At 43.6% G+C, this 17933-nt stretch overlaps 1 protein-coding gene across 1 annotated transcript in view; it reads right to left on the minus strand.

Annotated features, from left to right (window-relative positions):
• Nucleotides 1–236: 236 nt before the first annotated feature.
• The window catches only part of LOC126263544 (G-protein coupled receptor dmsr-1-like), a 106633-nt gene continuing 88936 nt past the window's right edge, over nucleotides 237–17933 (minus strand). Inside the window, exon 4 of the mRNA XM_049960636.1 lies at nucleotides 237–653. Coding sequence (XP_049816593.1) covers nucleotides 237–653 — 417 coding nt within the window. The remainder of the gene's footprint in view (nucleotides 654–17933) is intronic.

The raw sequence follows: 17933 nt of genomic DNA on the forward strand, positions 1-17933 counted from the left end.
TTTGTGGTATAAAATATCAGTCTTTTGACATTTTTGTGGAAATCACCGGACTGTCAACCACACAAACATCCCCGACTGCGGATTGTCCCCACGAGACGCAGCGCACGGGTGCTTCGACGGGCGAGCCGCGGCTCGCTTCAGAGGGCGTGCTCGGCGCAGGTGGCCCTGCTGGTGGGAGCGTACTGGCTGTCCGAGGAGTCGGCGGCGGCGAGCGCGAGCCCGGCCGCCCCGCGCCATCATACACACGTGGACTGCGTCAGCGAGGCGGGCGGCGCCTTGCGCTTGCTCAGCAGCAGCGCGGGGCAGAACAGCTGCGAGAAGGAGGTGCGGAACTGCCGGCTCATGGCGCAGTACAGCACGAAGTTGACGGCGCCGTTGGTGAGCGCCAGCATGTCCATCACCTCGCCGAACAGCTTGTAGCAGCCGAGGAAGAAGCAGGGCCGCAGCAGCACGCTCAGCAGCCCGAGCACGCCGCTGGGCACCTCGGTGGCCAGGAACAGCAGCAGCACGGCCACCAGCATGCGCGTGGTGCGGTGCGCGCGCCGCGAACGGCCCGTCAGCGCCGCGTGCTGCCGGCCGTTGCGCAGCAGCGTGCGCACCAGCCACGCGATCAGCAGCGACAGCGCCGCGCACGGGATCAGCCGCAGCACCACCTGCGGCAGCAGAGTGGCGCCGGCGTCAGCTGCTGAGCCCCACCACTGTGGTGGTCTACCGACAGGTGTCCGGCAGTCTGTATATAAATCGGCGAAAGAAGATCCCCGACAGTTTACTATGTAATCAAAATATCCACGGGTGTACTGCCGGTCTACAGTGTCCAACTGGCACAATATTTCGGCGATCATAGATGTCGCCATCATCAGGTGAACTGACTGCTGCTCTCATCTTTTACTTTCCCCTCTTTGGGGAAGTTTGAGGGGGACTTTGTAGCCTTTCGGCTATTACTCCCCTGTGAACGTGTGTGTGTGAATTTTCTATTGTTCTTTGGTGTCTGTGATATGTGATGATTGTTCTGTATGTGTCTAGTGCTTGCCTGAGGTAGGCGAGATGATTGGTGTTATATTGGAAGGAACAGGATTAAGGGATTGGGTGTTGGGATTTTCTCTTCGACTTAATCGTCGAAGATCGTCATAAGGCGCTTGTGCTTGTCGCGGGACATGTCGTACCGACCTAGGGAGTGGATGAGGGCGTTTCCCGATCTGGAAGAACCTTCATAGAAAACCCTTGCCAGATCCTGGAAACGCTCTCTCAGGAGTGGGATTTCAACTGCGGCGTGCAGATCATGTATGGGGAATCCAAGGGGTAAATGCAATGCCCCCCTGAGGGCGCGGTTCTGCAGCCTCTGGAGTTGGTCCAGGTGCTGCTTCGCCGCGTATCCCCAGACAGGGCACGCATATTCCATGACTGGCCGGTTCAGGGCCAGATACACGTTTACTGCTACTGGGCAGGGAAGGGAGCTGGTTGAGTTCAGGATTGTGTATAGGATTGACATTCTGGCGCAGACCTTCCTGTGGACCTCGTCTATGTGGGCTTTCCACGTGAGACGAGAGTCCAAGGTTGCGCCAAGGTACTTGGCGGTTCTGCGCCAGGGCAGTTGGGTTCCATTTAGGTGAAGATAGAGGGGGGGGGGGAGGACGTTGAGGAGGTTCGCGCCTTCCGAGCCTACGGTTAATCAGCATTGCCTGTGTCTTTTCGGAGTTGATGGTGATGCGCCAGCGATGGGCCGAAGTTTTTGTGTCGTCTAAAACCCTTTGTAGCCTACGGATGACCAGGTCCTTGTTCGCATTTCTCGTGTAGAAGGCTGTGTCGTCTGCGTACTGCGCAGTGTGCACCAGGGGGGGGGGGGGGGCGTTGGAATGTCCGCATTGTACAGACTGTTCAAAACAGGCCCCAGGACGGATCCCTGTGGCACCCCAGCACGAATACGCCTTTTGGTGGAAGTGGCAGTTTCTACTTTGACAGATAAAGTCCTATTCGTGAGATAGCTTTTGATCAACTTAACTATGCTCCCGGGAAACCCTTGTGTGTACAACTTGTATAGTAGCCCTCTATGCTATTCTGAGTCAAAGGCTTTGGCTACATCTAGTAGCACTATACCGCAGTAGCCTCTGTGGTTGAAGCCCTCTGTGGCTGCTTCAACCATGCTCATGACCTGTTGTGGGGCAGAGTGGTTCTGCCGGAACCCAAATTGGAAATACAGTAGGAGTTGCTCTCTGGAAATATGTTCTTGTATGGGTTTTAGCAGGAGGCGCTCATAGATCTTGCTGAGAGTTGTCAAGAGGCTAATCGGCCTGTAGTTCTGCGGGAATAGAGGGTCTTTCCTTGGTTTGTGTATCGCGACCACTTCCGCATGTTTCCAGCAAGCTGGGAACTCGCGGTATCGAGTAATCTCGTTGAGGACGTTCGCGAGGTGTGTGATTGCTATGGGTGGGAGATTTTTGACTAACTGATTAGTGACACTGTCGTGCCGCGGCGCCTTTTTTGTTGGGAGGGACCTAATTACTCTTGCCACGTCCTCGGGGGCAAAAAGTATGGGTTGGTCCTCTGGGTCCTCCTCGGCATTGAGGAAGACAGCCGGTTGACGACTGACTGCCTCTTCATGCTCTTCATCCTGGGGTTCTGCCGCTTGGAACTGCTTCTCGAAGGAGTCGGCGAGGGCGTTGGCCTTCCCAGCATGGCTGTAGGTCAGTCCCCGCTCTCCGTGCAGTGGAGGCGTCCTAGCGCCATAGTGTATGATCGTGTACTTTGAGAGCTGTGATGCGGTTTTGCCATTGCTGGTTTCTGTGCTCATTGAGCGCTACCTTCAGTTCTCTCTATAGACGATTGAGCAGGCTCCTGGTGGCTTGATTTCTGGTGATCTTCCACTTTTTTGCCACTCTGTTCTTATGTCGAATTTGAGCTAGCAAGTGTTCCGGGAGCTGTATTTGCTGCGGTGGGCCATCCCTTTGTGGAGGGGTGGCTTCTTCGGCTGCCTGCAAGATGGTGCCTGTTAGGTCTTGTAGCGCTTGTTCTACTGTTTCGGCAGTAGGTGGCGGAGCGCGAGCGATATCAGTGGCGACAGTTTCTTGGTATCGCTCCTAGTCTGTACGTTTGTACGACGTCTGGTACCGTGGGAATGCTACCCATTCTCCCACATCGACCTCCAGAATCACTGGGTTATGATCGGAGGACATTCTGGTGATTGTCCTTGCGGCCACAAACCCTGTGTTCCTCCCAGTTAGAGCTATGTCTAACACGTCGGGCCTGCCTCCAATTTTTTGGAAAATGTGTGGGCTCGACTGGACCCCATGTTTCGAAGTGGTGGGTGCGCGCTAGTTGTTGCAGTTTCGCGCCTGCTCTGGAGGTTACTCTAGAATTCCAATCAGGGTGTTTGGCATTGAAGTCTCCCCCTATTATGAGTCTAACATTCTGCGTGGTGTCTGTTTGTTCTATATCGTGTCTCCCTACCACTTTCGCGCAACGACGCTCTGAGCGTGTTTTTTTTTTTTTTTTTTTTTTTTTTTTTTTTTTTTTAGGGAATTGTCTAGTGTGAACCTGAGACTTGTTGCTGGTAAGGAGACGCCAGACCACACATGACATGTAGAGTTCAGAAGAGTTCAGTGAGACTAGCGATGATATAACCAAATGCTTAATGATTGCAGCATCAGCTCCACTGCACTCCCTGTAAAAGAATCTTAATACCAGCTAAATTTAGTGGAAAGGGTTTGTAAGTAGGCTGTTTAGGTTTTTTTATTGGTAACGCCACCTCTGTATGAAAATCAGTGGCTGTGCTGTGTGCAGTCTGTGGCTGCTTTGCATTGTTGTAATACTCAACCATTGTAGTGTTAGGCAGCTGGCTGTGAACAGCGCGTAGCGTTGCGCAGTTGGAGGTGAGCCGCCAGCAGTGGTGGATGTGGGGAGAGAGATGGCGGAGTTTTGAAATTTGTCATGAACTGCTCTATATATATATATATATATATATATATATATATATATATATATATATATATATATGTGTGTGTGTGTGTGTGTGTGTGTGTGTGTGTGTGTGTGTGTGTGTGTGTGTGTGTGTGTGTGATGATATCAAGGTAAATACATTGTTTGTTCTCTATTAATATCTTTCATTTGCTAACTATCCCTATCAGTAGTTAGTGGCTTCCATAGTTTGAATCTTTTATTTAGCTGGCAGTAGTGGCGCTCGCTGTATTGCAGTAGCTTGAGCAGCGAAGATTTTTGTGAGGTAAGTGATTTGTGAAAGGTATAGTTTAATGTTAGTCAGGGCCATTCTTTTGTAGGGAATTTTGAAAGTCAGATTGCGTTGCGCTAAAAAATATTGTGTGTCAGGTTAAGCACAGTAGTGTACTATTATTGAAAGGGGACGTTTCATATGTCGACCCTTAGCCGAGGATACCTCACTGGAATCTTCTGATTTTTTTTTCTTGTAGTTTGTGTAATTAGTGTAAATTTTGTTTATTGCTAGCGTGTAATTGTAGAGAGAATCTCCTTTGTAGTTGCGGTCTTTCATTGTTGTACAGTAGAACAGTTGTGGTATGCATGTAGATTTGCACCAAGTATTTCGCAGCTGCAATTAACTAGATATTATTTTCAGTGCTATGTTAATGTGTTCCCCTATTTTTGCTCTTCAAATTGTGTTTTTCTGTGTTGTCGTGTGAAATACTGTGACAATAATGGCGTGTGAAAAACGTAACACTAGGCTCCAAAGCAAACTGAGAAATAATAGTGACGACGAGCGTAGCTTGCCAGCACCACTGTGTAATGAATTAACAGACGTTCATAGTAGTAATTTGGTAACTGTGCATAGGAAAATGGAGTGGGCTGCAAACAATGGTGTAGACAGTGAAACAATTAGAGAACAGGGAAGCATTATCGTTCGATCGGTCGGCAACAGCTCGCCTCAGGAATCCGAAATGACAGGAAACAATCTCGCAAATACTGTAGATTCAGGTTTAGGGTCCTCACCGTTTTCTCAAATAAGTCAAGACACATTTTCTGCTTGTCAAAATGTAAATGTTGCCGGTGCAAATTCAGTGCCGAAAAGCATAGAGGAACCGATTCCAGACACTAACACATTATTATTGCAATTAATGCAGCAAATGGAACAAAATCAGAGACAAACACAGCAACAGCTACAAAAATTAGACACAATGGAATAAAATGAGAGACAAATACAGCAACAGTTAGACAGAATGGAACAAAATCTTCAAAAGTTAGACACAGTGGAACAAAATCTTAAAAAGTTAGACACCACACTTGAACACACACGTGAGGATTTAACTAATGAGTTAAATCACATTGAATCGAAATGTCAAAAAGTCTGTAACGACGTAAAAACACAAATTTGTGAGCATTTCCAACCTATTTTTTCGCGTCATGAAAATGCACTACAGAATCACGAAGCAGCCATAAAAGAACTGCAAACTACTGTTCATGAAAATCATGAGACCTTACAAGCTAAATTTGACTCAGTTGCATCTACCGATTCGGTTACGCAACTTGCAAAAACTCAGGAAAACTTGAAGGACACAGTAGATTCGATTTCAACACAAATGGACACTCTGAAACTTGGTTCAGAAAAACACACTGAGGAAATGTATTCACTATCAGAGAAAGTAGCCGAATTTTCGGATCAGGTCACTAACTTATCTACAAAGGTAGATGATGATCTGAATGACACAAGACCTGTAGCCTTCACTGACACTGAAGAGTACGAAGAAATTAGAAAATTCAAACAATATCAAAATCAAATCAATATACAGTACAAAAGAGAAATCCGGGAAGTACAAGATCAGTTGACGCAAGTAATACAAGAATTACGTATTTCAGAGGACGCTCGCGCTCCAGTACGGGAAGAGGGACATAGAAATACGGAACAGACACAAAATAACAACACAGGTCACTTCGGAAATTATGAAAGAAATTGGCAAGGTACACCGAATTTTGAGATGGAACCGCCGAATCGACGTAACAATGACCGACATGCGACTTGCCGACATGATGATTTTGACTATAGGCTGTTAAAAAAAAAAAAGGCAGAATAACTTCAGGCGCAACAGTTCGGCGCGCAGTTACGATTCCGGGAGAAATTCTCCACCACATGACTGACAAACAAGAAACTATGTAAACTACCGACATAACGACAGACCTGAATTTCATCAGAACTGGCGGGATTATAACAGAGCTGGGCCCTCTCGGCAAGGCGAATTTGTAGAAGTTCGGTCTCCAAATCCCATTAACGACGCGCGCCAACAAAGAGACAGACAATGACCCGCACAGCAGGCAGCCGCGTGCGCCAGCTGGCTCAGGGAAAAATAACATAGACGCTAACCTTGAGAAAAATTCCAGTATTCTTTACCGACGTATACCGCACGATAATTGCATTCAAGTTCAAACTCTGAGTACTATGAAGAGTAAAGGTTTACACCACATTTCACATGTAAAACCGTTTATAGAAAGATAATCTGCTTTTTAACTTTGTCTTTGCCATATAAATTTTCACTTTACATTACTAGTAAGCTTTGTCAGACTTAGAATCTGTTAACATACAACAATGTTTGAAGTTAAATATCCAATCAAGAACCAAGAGAACTTATTTAAACAGAAATTACGAATGCATTGTTATTGTGAACAGACGACACAGTGTTATTGTGTGTGTGCATTCTTGCTTGTTAGTTGCACTATTACGTAACGACTATCAGGCTTACATACTTAGGACACATACTGGTACTGCTAATGAGATTTTAATGCAACATTTTGGTTTATTTGAAAATACATTCTGAAATTAAAGTGCTTTCTGAGAGATACCAGATGACACAGAGGTTAGTTTATGTGACAACTACACGGTTTTATCACGACGCTACTAATCAGTGACAATTTACAATGTTGCTTTTGCGGTGTATCTATTTCATATCTGCACAGTTTTCTGAATTCTTTTAGAAAGAAAAACATGTTTTATTAGTAACTTTTGTGGTATAGCAACAATGAGACAGCCTTTTTCGTGGCACAACAATATGTTACAGTACAGTACTTTCTTCATCACAACAATAAGCGTAATAACTACGATATCTATACGCAAAGCATTTCACTTTTGTTTATCATGAGGTAAGTACATTGACTTCTGCAGAACTTAGCTTTCGGAGGACGATAACTACGACACTTCCACAGAGATTATGTTGCGACAAGACGCACAGTTTAGCGCTACAGTACATGTATTTGAGAGATTAATTTTGTACTTAAAACATTTATTTTTAAAGACTTTTAAATTGCAAAGGAAGTTTTGCGTCATACATTTCATTCCATTGCTGTAATCTGTAACACCTGAGGGTATAATTACATTAATCCTCAGGGGGGTACACGCTTACTTTGTGTACCATGTGTGTGGCAACCACAAGGAGCCCTAGCTAATATGGTATTTGCTTATACAACTTTGCACATCGGTACCATATTTCTCTAACACAAAATTACACAGCTATCTGATCATTTAACTGAGAGATAAACATTTTTTTTTACTACATCAGTGACACATGTTTACGCAATTACACAGTTGGATAACTTCACACGTATGAAACTGCATTTTGTCAGTACTTTGTGAACTGTTCATATTTTTTTGGAACCATTGTGATACTATGAGAACTTTGAATGATGTATTTGGTATGGGATCATGATTTTTGAAGTGCGTTTGATGCGGATGACACTTTTGACATGAGCAGAGAATTTTTTTTAGGTTTTGAAATTATTGGAGGATGCTACGACGGTTTTGAGAGTTGACTGAGGTATTATGATGTTATTTTTACGACGACGATGTGTATTATGCTGTTGAGGTATGTTTATGATAAACAATTTGATGCTATATGGGGAATTTGATTATGCTATGTATTTATTACGATGAAATAGTGAAGTGTCGTCGCAAGATTGACGTGTCGACGAATATGTATATGTGTAATAAGGTAAGGAGTAATGAAAAGTGATTAGGGACTCTGACTTGTGGAAAAGGTTGTTGGAACCCAAGAATCGTACTTCAAGGTTATGAAATGTGTGTAAATGTGTGACTGTATCACAATGCTGACGAATATTTTTTTTTTGGACACTTATATTTATAGGATTTTGTTTCTACAGATTTGCAACGCTAATTCTTGACCGGTGAAATGTTTTTATATAAGACTGCCACTGTAGCGGAAACTGCTGTCGTAAATATTTCCATAAGAAAGTTAAGTGACCACCTGCACGTAATACGTCGTGGGCACCCAGATGGGCGACAGCCGCCTGAGAAAAAAAGTCATTAGCGTGTGCCTTCCAGCGGCACAGGTAGAAAAAAAAAAGGGAGGCCATTATCCTCGCTATTGACGTTCCTTTGTAGAGAGCATCGCAAAAACGACACGGTCGAACTTGAAAACATATGTTGACACTGTGGAGCTCTTAATTTATGATATTTACAGAAATGCCTAATGAAATGACGAGAAATATTTTTACATCTGCACACCTGATTATGACAAGCGTCTTTCTACGAGAGTTGAGAGATTTTCTGTACTACCTTATGAAATGCCCTATGGCTAATGAATGATGTTTCATGCCTTCCTTTTTACATATTTACTCATTTTGTTTAATATCTAGTCTCTAGCTGCACTGCAGCATTGGTTAAAATAAAATTTTATAGATGTACTAATATAAATATTTTATGCCTACAGATCCAGTAAATAATTTTATGATCTATTCAAAAAAACGAAGGGGCATAAAAAGATATTTCCCTTCACAGGAATTGCATACGGAATTTTCTTTTCAACTACTGGGTAATATTTTTTGATAGAATAACTTCCTGTGGTGCACCACTTTAATTACTTAGACATTAAGATGTGATTATACATTTCCCTTATCTGCATTGTTATCTTTAGTGTACTATTTTTTCTGCTTGAGCTATGTCATGTTTAGATATTTCATTTTCTGCTGCTGTTTGCCAGGCATAGTGTTGCTGAATTTGAATTTGTATTACTCTGCTAAGCCAGATTTATTTTTCTTGTTTGCTGCTCATTGCCTTATATTAGTTGTAATATTGCATTTGCTTTGCTAATTTATGCTGCTTGCTTTGCCTTTTCTATTTTTTATCATTGTTGTTTGTCTTAATTGTTTTATGCTGCTGCATTGCCTCATCCCTTAGTTTAATATCTGAGCTCAGTAGATTTAAGTTAGCTTAAGAGGGGGTAGACTATATAAGAACCTAACTATGGAGAATAGGAAAAGAATGCTTTGGAGGTTATATGAAACAGATTTGGCAAAAATGAGTATTGTGCACTGAGAAATAATTATTTTGAAAGAAATATGAATAGAATACAGAAAGCAGGTATAGATAGGACTTTTTGGGAATAATGATGAACGAAGGGAGATCTCCAAGAACAAAATAGGTTTTGTTCGCAAAATACTGCAGTACCAAAAGTTACACTGAAAACGAACCCTGTCCTTTCCATTGTGTTATCCCCCTATGTGTTTGTGTACCCTTGTGTATTTGTTTTCTTCCTGTCTCTGTGTACTGTTTCATAGAACTTTTTTCTCTTCTAATACTAAGTTACATTCACTATGATGAGGAATACTGTTACATTCACTATGATGAGGAATACTGTTATCCTCAAATACAATTGGCATTAATAATATGTTATTTACTTTGTAAAGATGTTTAGACATTATTAATTCTGTTCTGTGAAAGTTATTCTGATCTTTTATGTATGTACTCATGTCATAATTCCTGTAACACTGATGTATATATTTATTTCTATTCTTTTGTAAAGCCCCTATTCCTACAAATGTTATCTGTATTATTATGTTTTTAATGATGTATTTTATACCATTGTTATTGTATTCTTATGCTATAAAATTGTAATTGATACCAGATCATCAAATTAAGTGACTTGTAAGTTATATTTCATTGCACACGTTTCTGTTGGTCATAGTATATGGACAATATGTGAGAAGTAGGGACTGTTAGTGTTTGCACATGTGTTAATAATTCAGCAAGGGACTAGATAACAGCATTGCTGGTTCTAAGGACAATTCCAAAAACTTTGTGAGTGCACAAGTGGTGGTTTATTGACTTGCTATATTGTCCGCAAGACTCTTCGATGGTGATTGTGCACCTGCACATTTGCAACAGATGGCTGCTGGCCATCTCTACAAGGACTACAGTGGGTCTACCTCTTTGATGATCCATCAATACCATTATTTCTACAAGGACTGCAGTGTGTCTGCGCCTCTAGTGGCCCACCAATACCATTATCTCTACCAGGACTACAGTGGGTCTGCTCTATGATGACCTAACTACCAATATTCTTCAAAACGTCGACTGACTCTGCTGTGGGTTTACTCTGTTGTGGCCCATTACCTGTCTGCATGTCGAGTCAGCACTGTCTTTCCGTTGGAAGGACAACACTACTTCTTCAAGACTGCATGGAAATCCACTACTTCCATGTGCATTTTCTTTTACTGCTCAGACTTTGAGAAAAACACTGCAATGTGATGAATGATCAGGACTGTCTTTATGGACTGTGAGAAAATTTTAGCTTTTGACCAACATTGTATCAATAAGTGTGTGCAATTGATATCTTTGTTATTGTAATTATAAAAAATTTTTTATCAAATCATTATTGGCCACTGTCCAAAACAATTTGTGAAATTTTTGTGGGGAGCATGGGGGCTATGTAAGTAGGCTGTTTAGGTTTTTTTATTGGTAACGGCACCTCTGTATGAAAATCACTGGCTGTGCTGTGTGCAGTCTGTGGCTGCTTTGCATTGTTGTAATACTCAACCATTGTAGTGTTAGGCAGGTGGCTGTGAACAGCGCATAGCGTTGCGCAGTTGGAGGTGAGCCGCCAGCAGTGGTGGCTGTGGGGAGAGAGATGGCGGAGTTTTGAAATTTGTCATGAACTGCTCTATATATATATATATATATATATATATATATATATATATATATATATATATATATATATGTGTGTGTGTGTGTGTGTGTGTGTGTGTGTGTGTGTGTGTGTGTGTGTGTGTGATGATATCAAGGTAAATACATTGTTTGTTCTCTATTAATATCTTTCATTTGCTAACTATCCCTATCAGTAGTTAGTGGCTTCCATAGTTTGAATCTTTTATTTAGCTGGCAGTAGTGGCGCTCGCTGTATTGCAGTAGCTTGAGCAGCGAAGATTTTTGTGAGGTAAGTGATTTGTGAAAGGTATAGTTTAATGTTAGTCAGGGCCATTCTTTTGTAGGGAATTTTGAAAGTCAGATTACGTTGCGCTAAAAAATATTGTGTGTCAGGTTAAGCACAGTAGTGTACTATTGTTTAAAGGGGACGTTTCAGGTTCAAGGCTTCCCTATTTTTAGTTAGCTGGTAAAATAACGTCGAAAAAGCAGTTAAGTTTACTATTGGAAATTTTATTCTACTCACAAAACATTGTTTATAAATTGCACTATTGATAAAAGGAAATGTTTTAATACAGGATGATAAAAAACCAAATGTGTTCAACAAAAATGTGAACGAATATTCCCTGAATGGGTTTCCAAGTTGTACAATGGATCGAAGGATGACCTATGCCATATCACATCTATAATCTAGGTTTAAATTAAGTTTCACAAAAGAGAAAACTATCAAAATGGTCTACAGTGACCCTCAATCATCTTTAATTACTTATATAACTTGTCGTAAATTACAGTGGCTGATGTGGCTTCTCAATATCTATATAACAGAAAAATCATCGCGTTTCAGATATTTAGTTCAAGTGGCAAATGTGAACACCATGAGCTTTAATTGACGATTGACACTAGTATTACGCAAAACGGGGATGTAATTGATGAGACTTCTGCAATTCTGAGTGAAGCTTCATGCACTGTTATGCGGCATCGCGTGCGTTCATTACCTTGCCAGTGTTTGTCAGGGGGCGGTGGGCATCACAGCTCCGCTCACCTCGCCGTCTCGGAAGCAACTCTCTCCTAACTTCTCCTTACTACAATTTACCGAAGTTGGTTTAAAAAAACCATCTGGCTGTGTTTTCATCTGACCAATCAGAGTCTCAATGTTAACCTTAAGCTCTGCCCACAAAAATTCTGTCTATCCAATGAGAAACGTTATACTTTTCGTGGTGGGGCAATGTTTTTAAGGTTTGCAACGTAACAGAGACGCGAAAAAGTCTCACGCTAAAACTTGCGACTGGGGTGGCCCTTTTTGTGTTATCGTAAGATCTATACTGTTCTTCTGGAGGGCTCTAGCTTTTAACATGGGCATGGGGGTGGTCCTAGCGGTTAGCTGGAGACGTGGGTGTCCGTCCCTTATCGTAGGGCCTTCAGCTTAACACGGTTCTGCTCTCGGCTTTTGCTCTCGTTTCTCCCCTCGGAACTGCGTCTGTCTCATGTTGGGAAGGTATGACATGCATTTAGGCATTCTTGTGTTAGTATGTGGTATTCCATTTGCTCACTCGTTACTCGTATTACTTTGATTAATTTAATGTCACGATTTATTCTGAGCTATGTGACATACTACTGGATTTGCTTATCATGTCAGGGTTTTCATGGAAGGTGTTGGATTTGCCTGACGCCTTACATGAGTTTGCCTTAAATTTGCGCTAGAGCAGCTATGTCTCCCCCATCTATCTGGTCCTGTGGGGGTCGGTAGACTGCAACAATTGTTTGGGGTCCGATGGCAGTGGTTACTTCCACTGCCACTGCTTCGATTTTGTTGGTAGCTGGTAAGAATACCTGGTGGTGGATCCCTCTTTTTACGTATATGGCCACTCCTCCGCCTTCGGTTGGCCTGTCTTTACGGTAGCTAACGTGGTTGGGTACTGTCGCTTTTATTCCCTTTTTTAGGTGGTACCCCCATCATGCATATGTCGATGGAGAAATCCTTCATGAGTTCTCTGAACTCGACCTCTTGATTAACATTGTCAGGCCTTGGATATTTCGTCGTTTATTCATGATGGGGTTTTGATACTACTGAGGAAGTCGCAGAGGGGAGCGGCTGCTGGTCTGTTGCCTGAAGGGCAACGAGGATCTGTGTGTTCTGCTTCTGGGCTCCCTGAATTCCTTCATCATTTCCATGACGAGGTTCATGGTCTGCAACATTACGCCTAACAATTGATCCATGGGGGTGGGGGGGGGGGGGAGTGTGTGTGGGGTTCCCTACAGCTTTCTCTGTCATGGTGGACCTGGTCGTTGTTGCTGCGTGTTTCCCGATGTTGTTCTTGTGATAGTGTCTGGTGTTGTGGTGATTGGGCCACGCTTTCATGGCTCCTCAGAGGAGAAACCACTTCCGCATAAGTCGCTTTTGGAGTGTCCGGTCTTGGTGGTTTTTGCCACACAGCGGGCACCTTATTTGTGCGTCCGTGTGTTGTAGTGTGCATGTTCTTGTGTCGTGGGCCTCGGCGCACTTTCGGTATCTTATTGGCATGGTGCAGTAGGCGGCGATATGGTTTAGGCCATGACACCTGAAGCACTGCACCGTCTTGTTTTTATGGCGCAGCGGTTAAGTGGCGACAGGCACAGCCAGGACCATTTTTATCTTCCTTTTGTTTTGGGGGATGTCCGGGAGTGTGACCTGGTATAGTGCCCTCTTGCTGTTAATGTTGCCCGTCTGCTGGACCGCCATGACGACGTACCCCTGGGCAGTCAAGTCTGTTTTGATTACCTGGGGGGGGGACACTCGTCTTGGGAGGTCTCTTATCACTATGTTCTTGTTGCGTGTTTTTGTTGTGGGGAACGTGTAGTGGGTATGTTTTTGTTATTTAAAAGTGTCTTGACTGTAGTGTAGTTTTCAAGTTTATGAACTGTGATTTTTATTTTGTCTGTGTTTATTCCATATACAGGCGCACTCCCGGGGAAAATCGCCCGCATTTTGAAAAAAACACCCGGTCGGAACTGTGTTTTGTCCTCCGAATAAAACTCGTGCACTGGTGGGGAGCGCCAAAGATGACTTCGGTTTGAGGAAGGCCGGCGTGTACCAAATTCAGTGTCAACGTGGCAAGTCGGATATTGGTGAGACGATGCGTACCGTCGAGGATCGATGCCGTGAACACCAGAGGCACACTCGACTGATGTATCCGAGCAAGTCGGCGGTCGCTGACCAATGTTTGTCGGAAAATCACGCTATGGAGTATGAACGCACAAAGATTCTGGTACAGACGTCGAGATACTGGGACACCGTTGTTAGAGAGGCCATCGAAATTCGTACCAATGACGATCTCATAAACCGTGACTGTGCCTGTAATCTTAGCAAGGCTTGGGAACCAGCGATTGGGTTAATCAAGAGTAAATCGAGCAAACGTATAGTTGTGACGACCACGGCCGACAGAGCCATCACACCGACGTCATCTCAGACGCCGTCGCAATCTGTTCCACCGCGCGACCGTGGCACGGGGAGCGGACGGCGGAGGGAGTGCGCCGCGGGCGGAGGGTATTTAAATCAGCCGCCGCCGCGACCGAACCCAGTTCCCCTTGAGCAGCCATAGCGCACGGATCTCCGTACCGCCACGTTCACAGGAGCTCAGTCCGTCAGTTCACCTGATGATGGAGACATGTATGATCGCCGAAATATTGTGCCCGTTGGACACTGTAGTCCGGCAGTACACCCGTAGATATTTTGATTAGTTTATTACCTGATCAAAAGTATCCGGACTCCTCTAAAAACAAGAACAAAGGAAGAAGAGGATCTGAAGTTGTTAACGTGGTCCTATTTCAGGGTGTATACGACCTGGGACAACCGGGAAATCCGGAAAAACCCGGGAATTTTTTCATCCGGGAGAAAACCGGCAAAAACCAGGGATATTTTTAGAATTCCGGGAATTTTTCATTGTTTTAGTTTTCAGTTAAGTTTTTGTATTTTTTACTGGTAAGAATGGATACTCTAACAAAAGATATTACTGTACCCGCTACTGCAGAATAATACTTCAACAATAAAACATAAACGAGAGAAAGAAACGAAAATAACGACACACAGTGCTCATGCAAGCGTCTCCCAATTGTAAATGTGTCAAAAGCTTTAGGAAGCCTATGCGGTGCTTCATAACAACAAATTGCTTCCAATGAGCGTCAAGGCGCAATTGTTTACATTCGGTTTTCTCTTAGCAGTTACGCGCAGGCGCATGCGCAGTTGAGTCACGTTTGAGTAGTAGATTCTTCCGCTTCTGGCTACAGGAAGGCGGCTGTTGGCTGTGCAAGCAGTCGCTGCAAGCAGCTAGATCCTGCCGGGAAAAGGGGGCGCCAAATTAATATTCTTGAGGAAAAAAACTTGTTTCACAAAGCGCCTAGCATCCAGCGCACGTTTGTCTATCGATTATTCATATGATTTTGAAACGCTTCCCTGTTGGTTTTTGAACACATTTTAAGTTGATTTCTGAATGGCACATTACTTGGGTTTTGAATGTGTGATGTCTCTGTCGGGAGATTCTCCGTCGCATCTAGGAATAAATTTTCCGCACACAAAAGGGGACGGGGCTATACGAGCTGAGCGGAATAAAGGCGAACGGATGAATGCCAATCGCTGTCTGATTATGTGGTTGATTGCGTTGGCGAATGATCAGTGTTGTTATAATTACTAGCGAAATCCATAGATTTGGACTACCAGAATCGAAATAAACGACTGACAGGAATAACAGGTGAGCAAGATTAGGTATTATCTTCTCGTTGTAGCCAAGAAAATGAAATTTTGACACAAAATATTTGGCTAGATCACTACACTAGTAACGACCAGTAGTACAGTCCCTGGCTAGCAGTCGCGTAAGTTCCATTCTGGAAGTAACGCGTAAAATGTGTTGTTCGAACACGTAATAACGCCTAACCGGAAACTAATCGCGAGATAACTAAACCTGTGATTCTGGAAGGGTTTGTAAACTTAATCTTCGAACAAATTTTGACAGTGGTAGCAATAGTTACAGAATTGATGATGAGAAGATTGTTTGTTAGAACGAGGAAGGAGTAGAAACGGAGATGTCACACAAATTATGGAAGAATAAGAAGATTCAACATTTTTATAAAAATTTCGTAATACTACTTTTCGATCTCATGCTTGAGAAGCTGGTGCGTATGAATGAAATATGGAACTATTTCCTAATGTAAAGCTTCTTGCTTGTAGTAGGCCTAATAGGCATTTGATATTGGTACTTCGTGGATTATATTCTGTCGTGTTATAAAAATGGCCATTTGTGCCAAAACAGACTCGTTTATTTGGTGAGTTACAAAATTGCTGCCATATTAGAAACGCCTATTTTGTTTTATCTAGGTGCATTGTGCTGCCACCTATTGTCACGTACTCCAAATGAGCGACCTCAGTAGTCGCTGAAGTTAAAATCTTCTGGGTTATTAGGCCCTGTCATGGTTCTTCTAAAATGTTCGACCCCTCTACTGGGATCTTCCTCAGGATCTTTTGGTGTCCACTACCGCTAGAACGTCCCAGTATCAGATACAATGGAGATCATAAGAGAGAATGTTGCTCCAGATGTTTGTGACTTAACTGAATTATGTCTTCGTTCGAGCTATTTTAAATACAATGGTGAATCCTATGAACAGGCTGACGGACTTGCTATGGGCTCACCCATTTCGCCAGTTGCAGCTGATGTTTTTATGGAACATTTTGAGCAACAAGCGTTAAGTAGTGCACCTTTGAAGCCTTCTTGTTGGCTCTGCTATGTGGACGATACATTTGTTGTATGGCCACACGGCGAAGAAGAACTTCATGCGTTCCACAGTTTCTTAAATGGAATTCACCCCAAAATCAAATTCACCTTGGAGGTCGAGAGCCTCCCGTTCCTAGATGTGTTGGTATACAGAAGATCTAATAACACTCTAGGTCACAGAGTGTACAGAGAGCCGACTAACAGAAGCAGGTATTTAGATGCCACTTCGCACCACCACCCAGCCCAGAAGCAAGCAGTACTCAAAACTCTTTCTCCACGTGCGTTCCGTATCAGCGATGACGACAACTTAGAATCGGAGTTGAATTTTTTAAAGAGGACATTGAAGGAAAATGGGTACGATAGTTATTCAATCGACAGGGCTTTAAGGTGGAATATTTATACCGCTAATAAGAATGACGAGGTACCGTTTTCTCACTCTGTCAGGTTACCGTTCGTTTCTGGGGTCACTGACCGCATAAGCAGAATTTTAAAGGAAAATGGTATTCAGACATCTTTCTTTAGTCAAAACAAAATAAAAGACTTTTTCCGACGGAAAACGGATGCACCTGATTACCTCCACAATGCAGGCGTCTATCAAGTGTCATGTGGCTGCGGCAAGGTGTTTATAGGCCAAAAGGGAAGAACTGTTAAAAAAACGCATTAAGGAACACGAACGGCACATGCGGCTAAAACAATGTGCAAAATCGGCAGTAGCGGAACATCACGAGGACTGTGGCTCTGACATAGATTTTAATAACGTACTTGTACTGGCTATAGAAACAAACATCTATAGAAGAAAGGTCAGAGAAGCGGTTGAAATTTCTAAGAATGCAACTAATTTCAATAGAGAGGACGGCTATAGGCTTCCGGCATCGTGGCTCTCCGCCTCAAGGAACTACGTAAACACGCGGCCGCGGTGTGTGAGCGGCATAAACAACGCGCTGCAAGTCACCTCAGCGGACAATAATACACTCCTGGAAATGGAAAAAAGAACACATTGACACCGGTGTGTCAGACCCACCATACTTGCTCCGGACACTGCGAGAGGGCTGTACAAGCAATGATCACACGCACGGCACAGCGGACACACCAGGAACCGCGGTGTTGGCCGTCGAATGGCGCTCGCTGCGCAGCATTTGTGCACCGCCGCCGTCAGTGTCAGCCAGTTTGCCGTGGCATACGGAGCTCCATCGCAGTCTTTCACACTGGTAGCATGCCGCGACAGCGTGGACGTGAACCATATGTGCAGTTGACGGACTTTGAGCGAGGGCGTATAGGGGGCATGCGGGAGGCCGGGTGGA

Source organism: Schistocerca nitens, chromosome 6 (genome assembly GCF_023898315.1).
Source record: "Schistocerca nitens isolate TAMUIC-IGC-003100 chromosome 6, iqSchNite1.1, whole genome shotgun sequence".
Taxonomy (NCBI): domain Eukaryota; kingdom Metazoa; phylum Arthropoda; class Insecta; order Orthoptera; family Acrididae; genus Schistocerca; species Schistocerca nitens.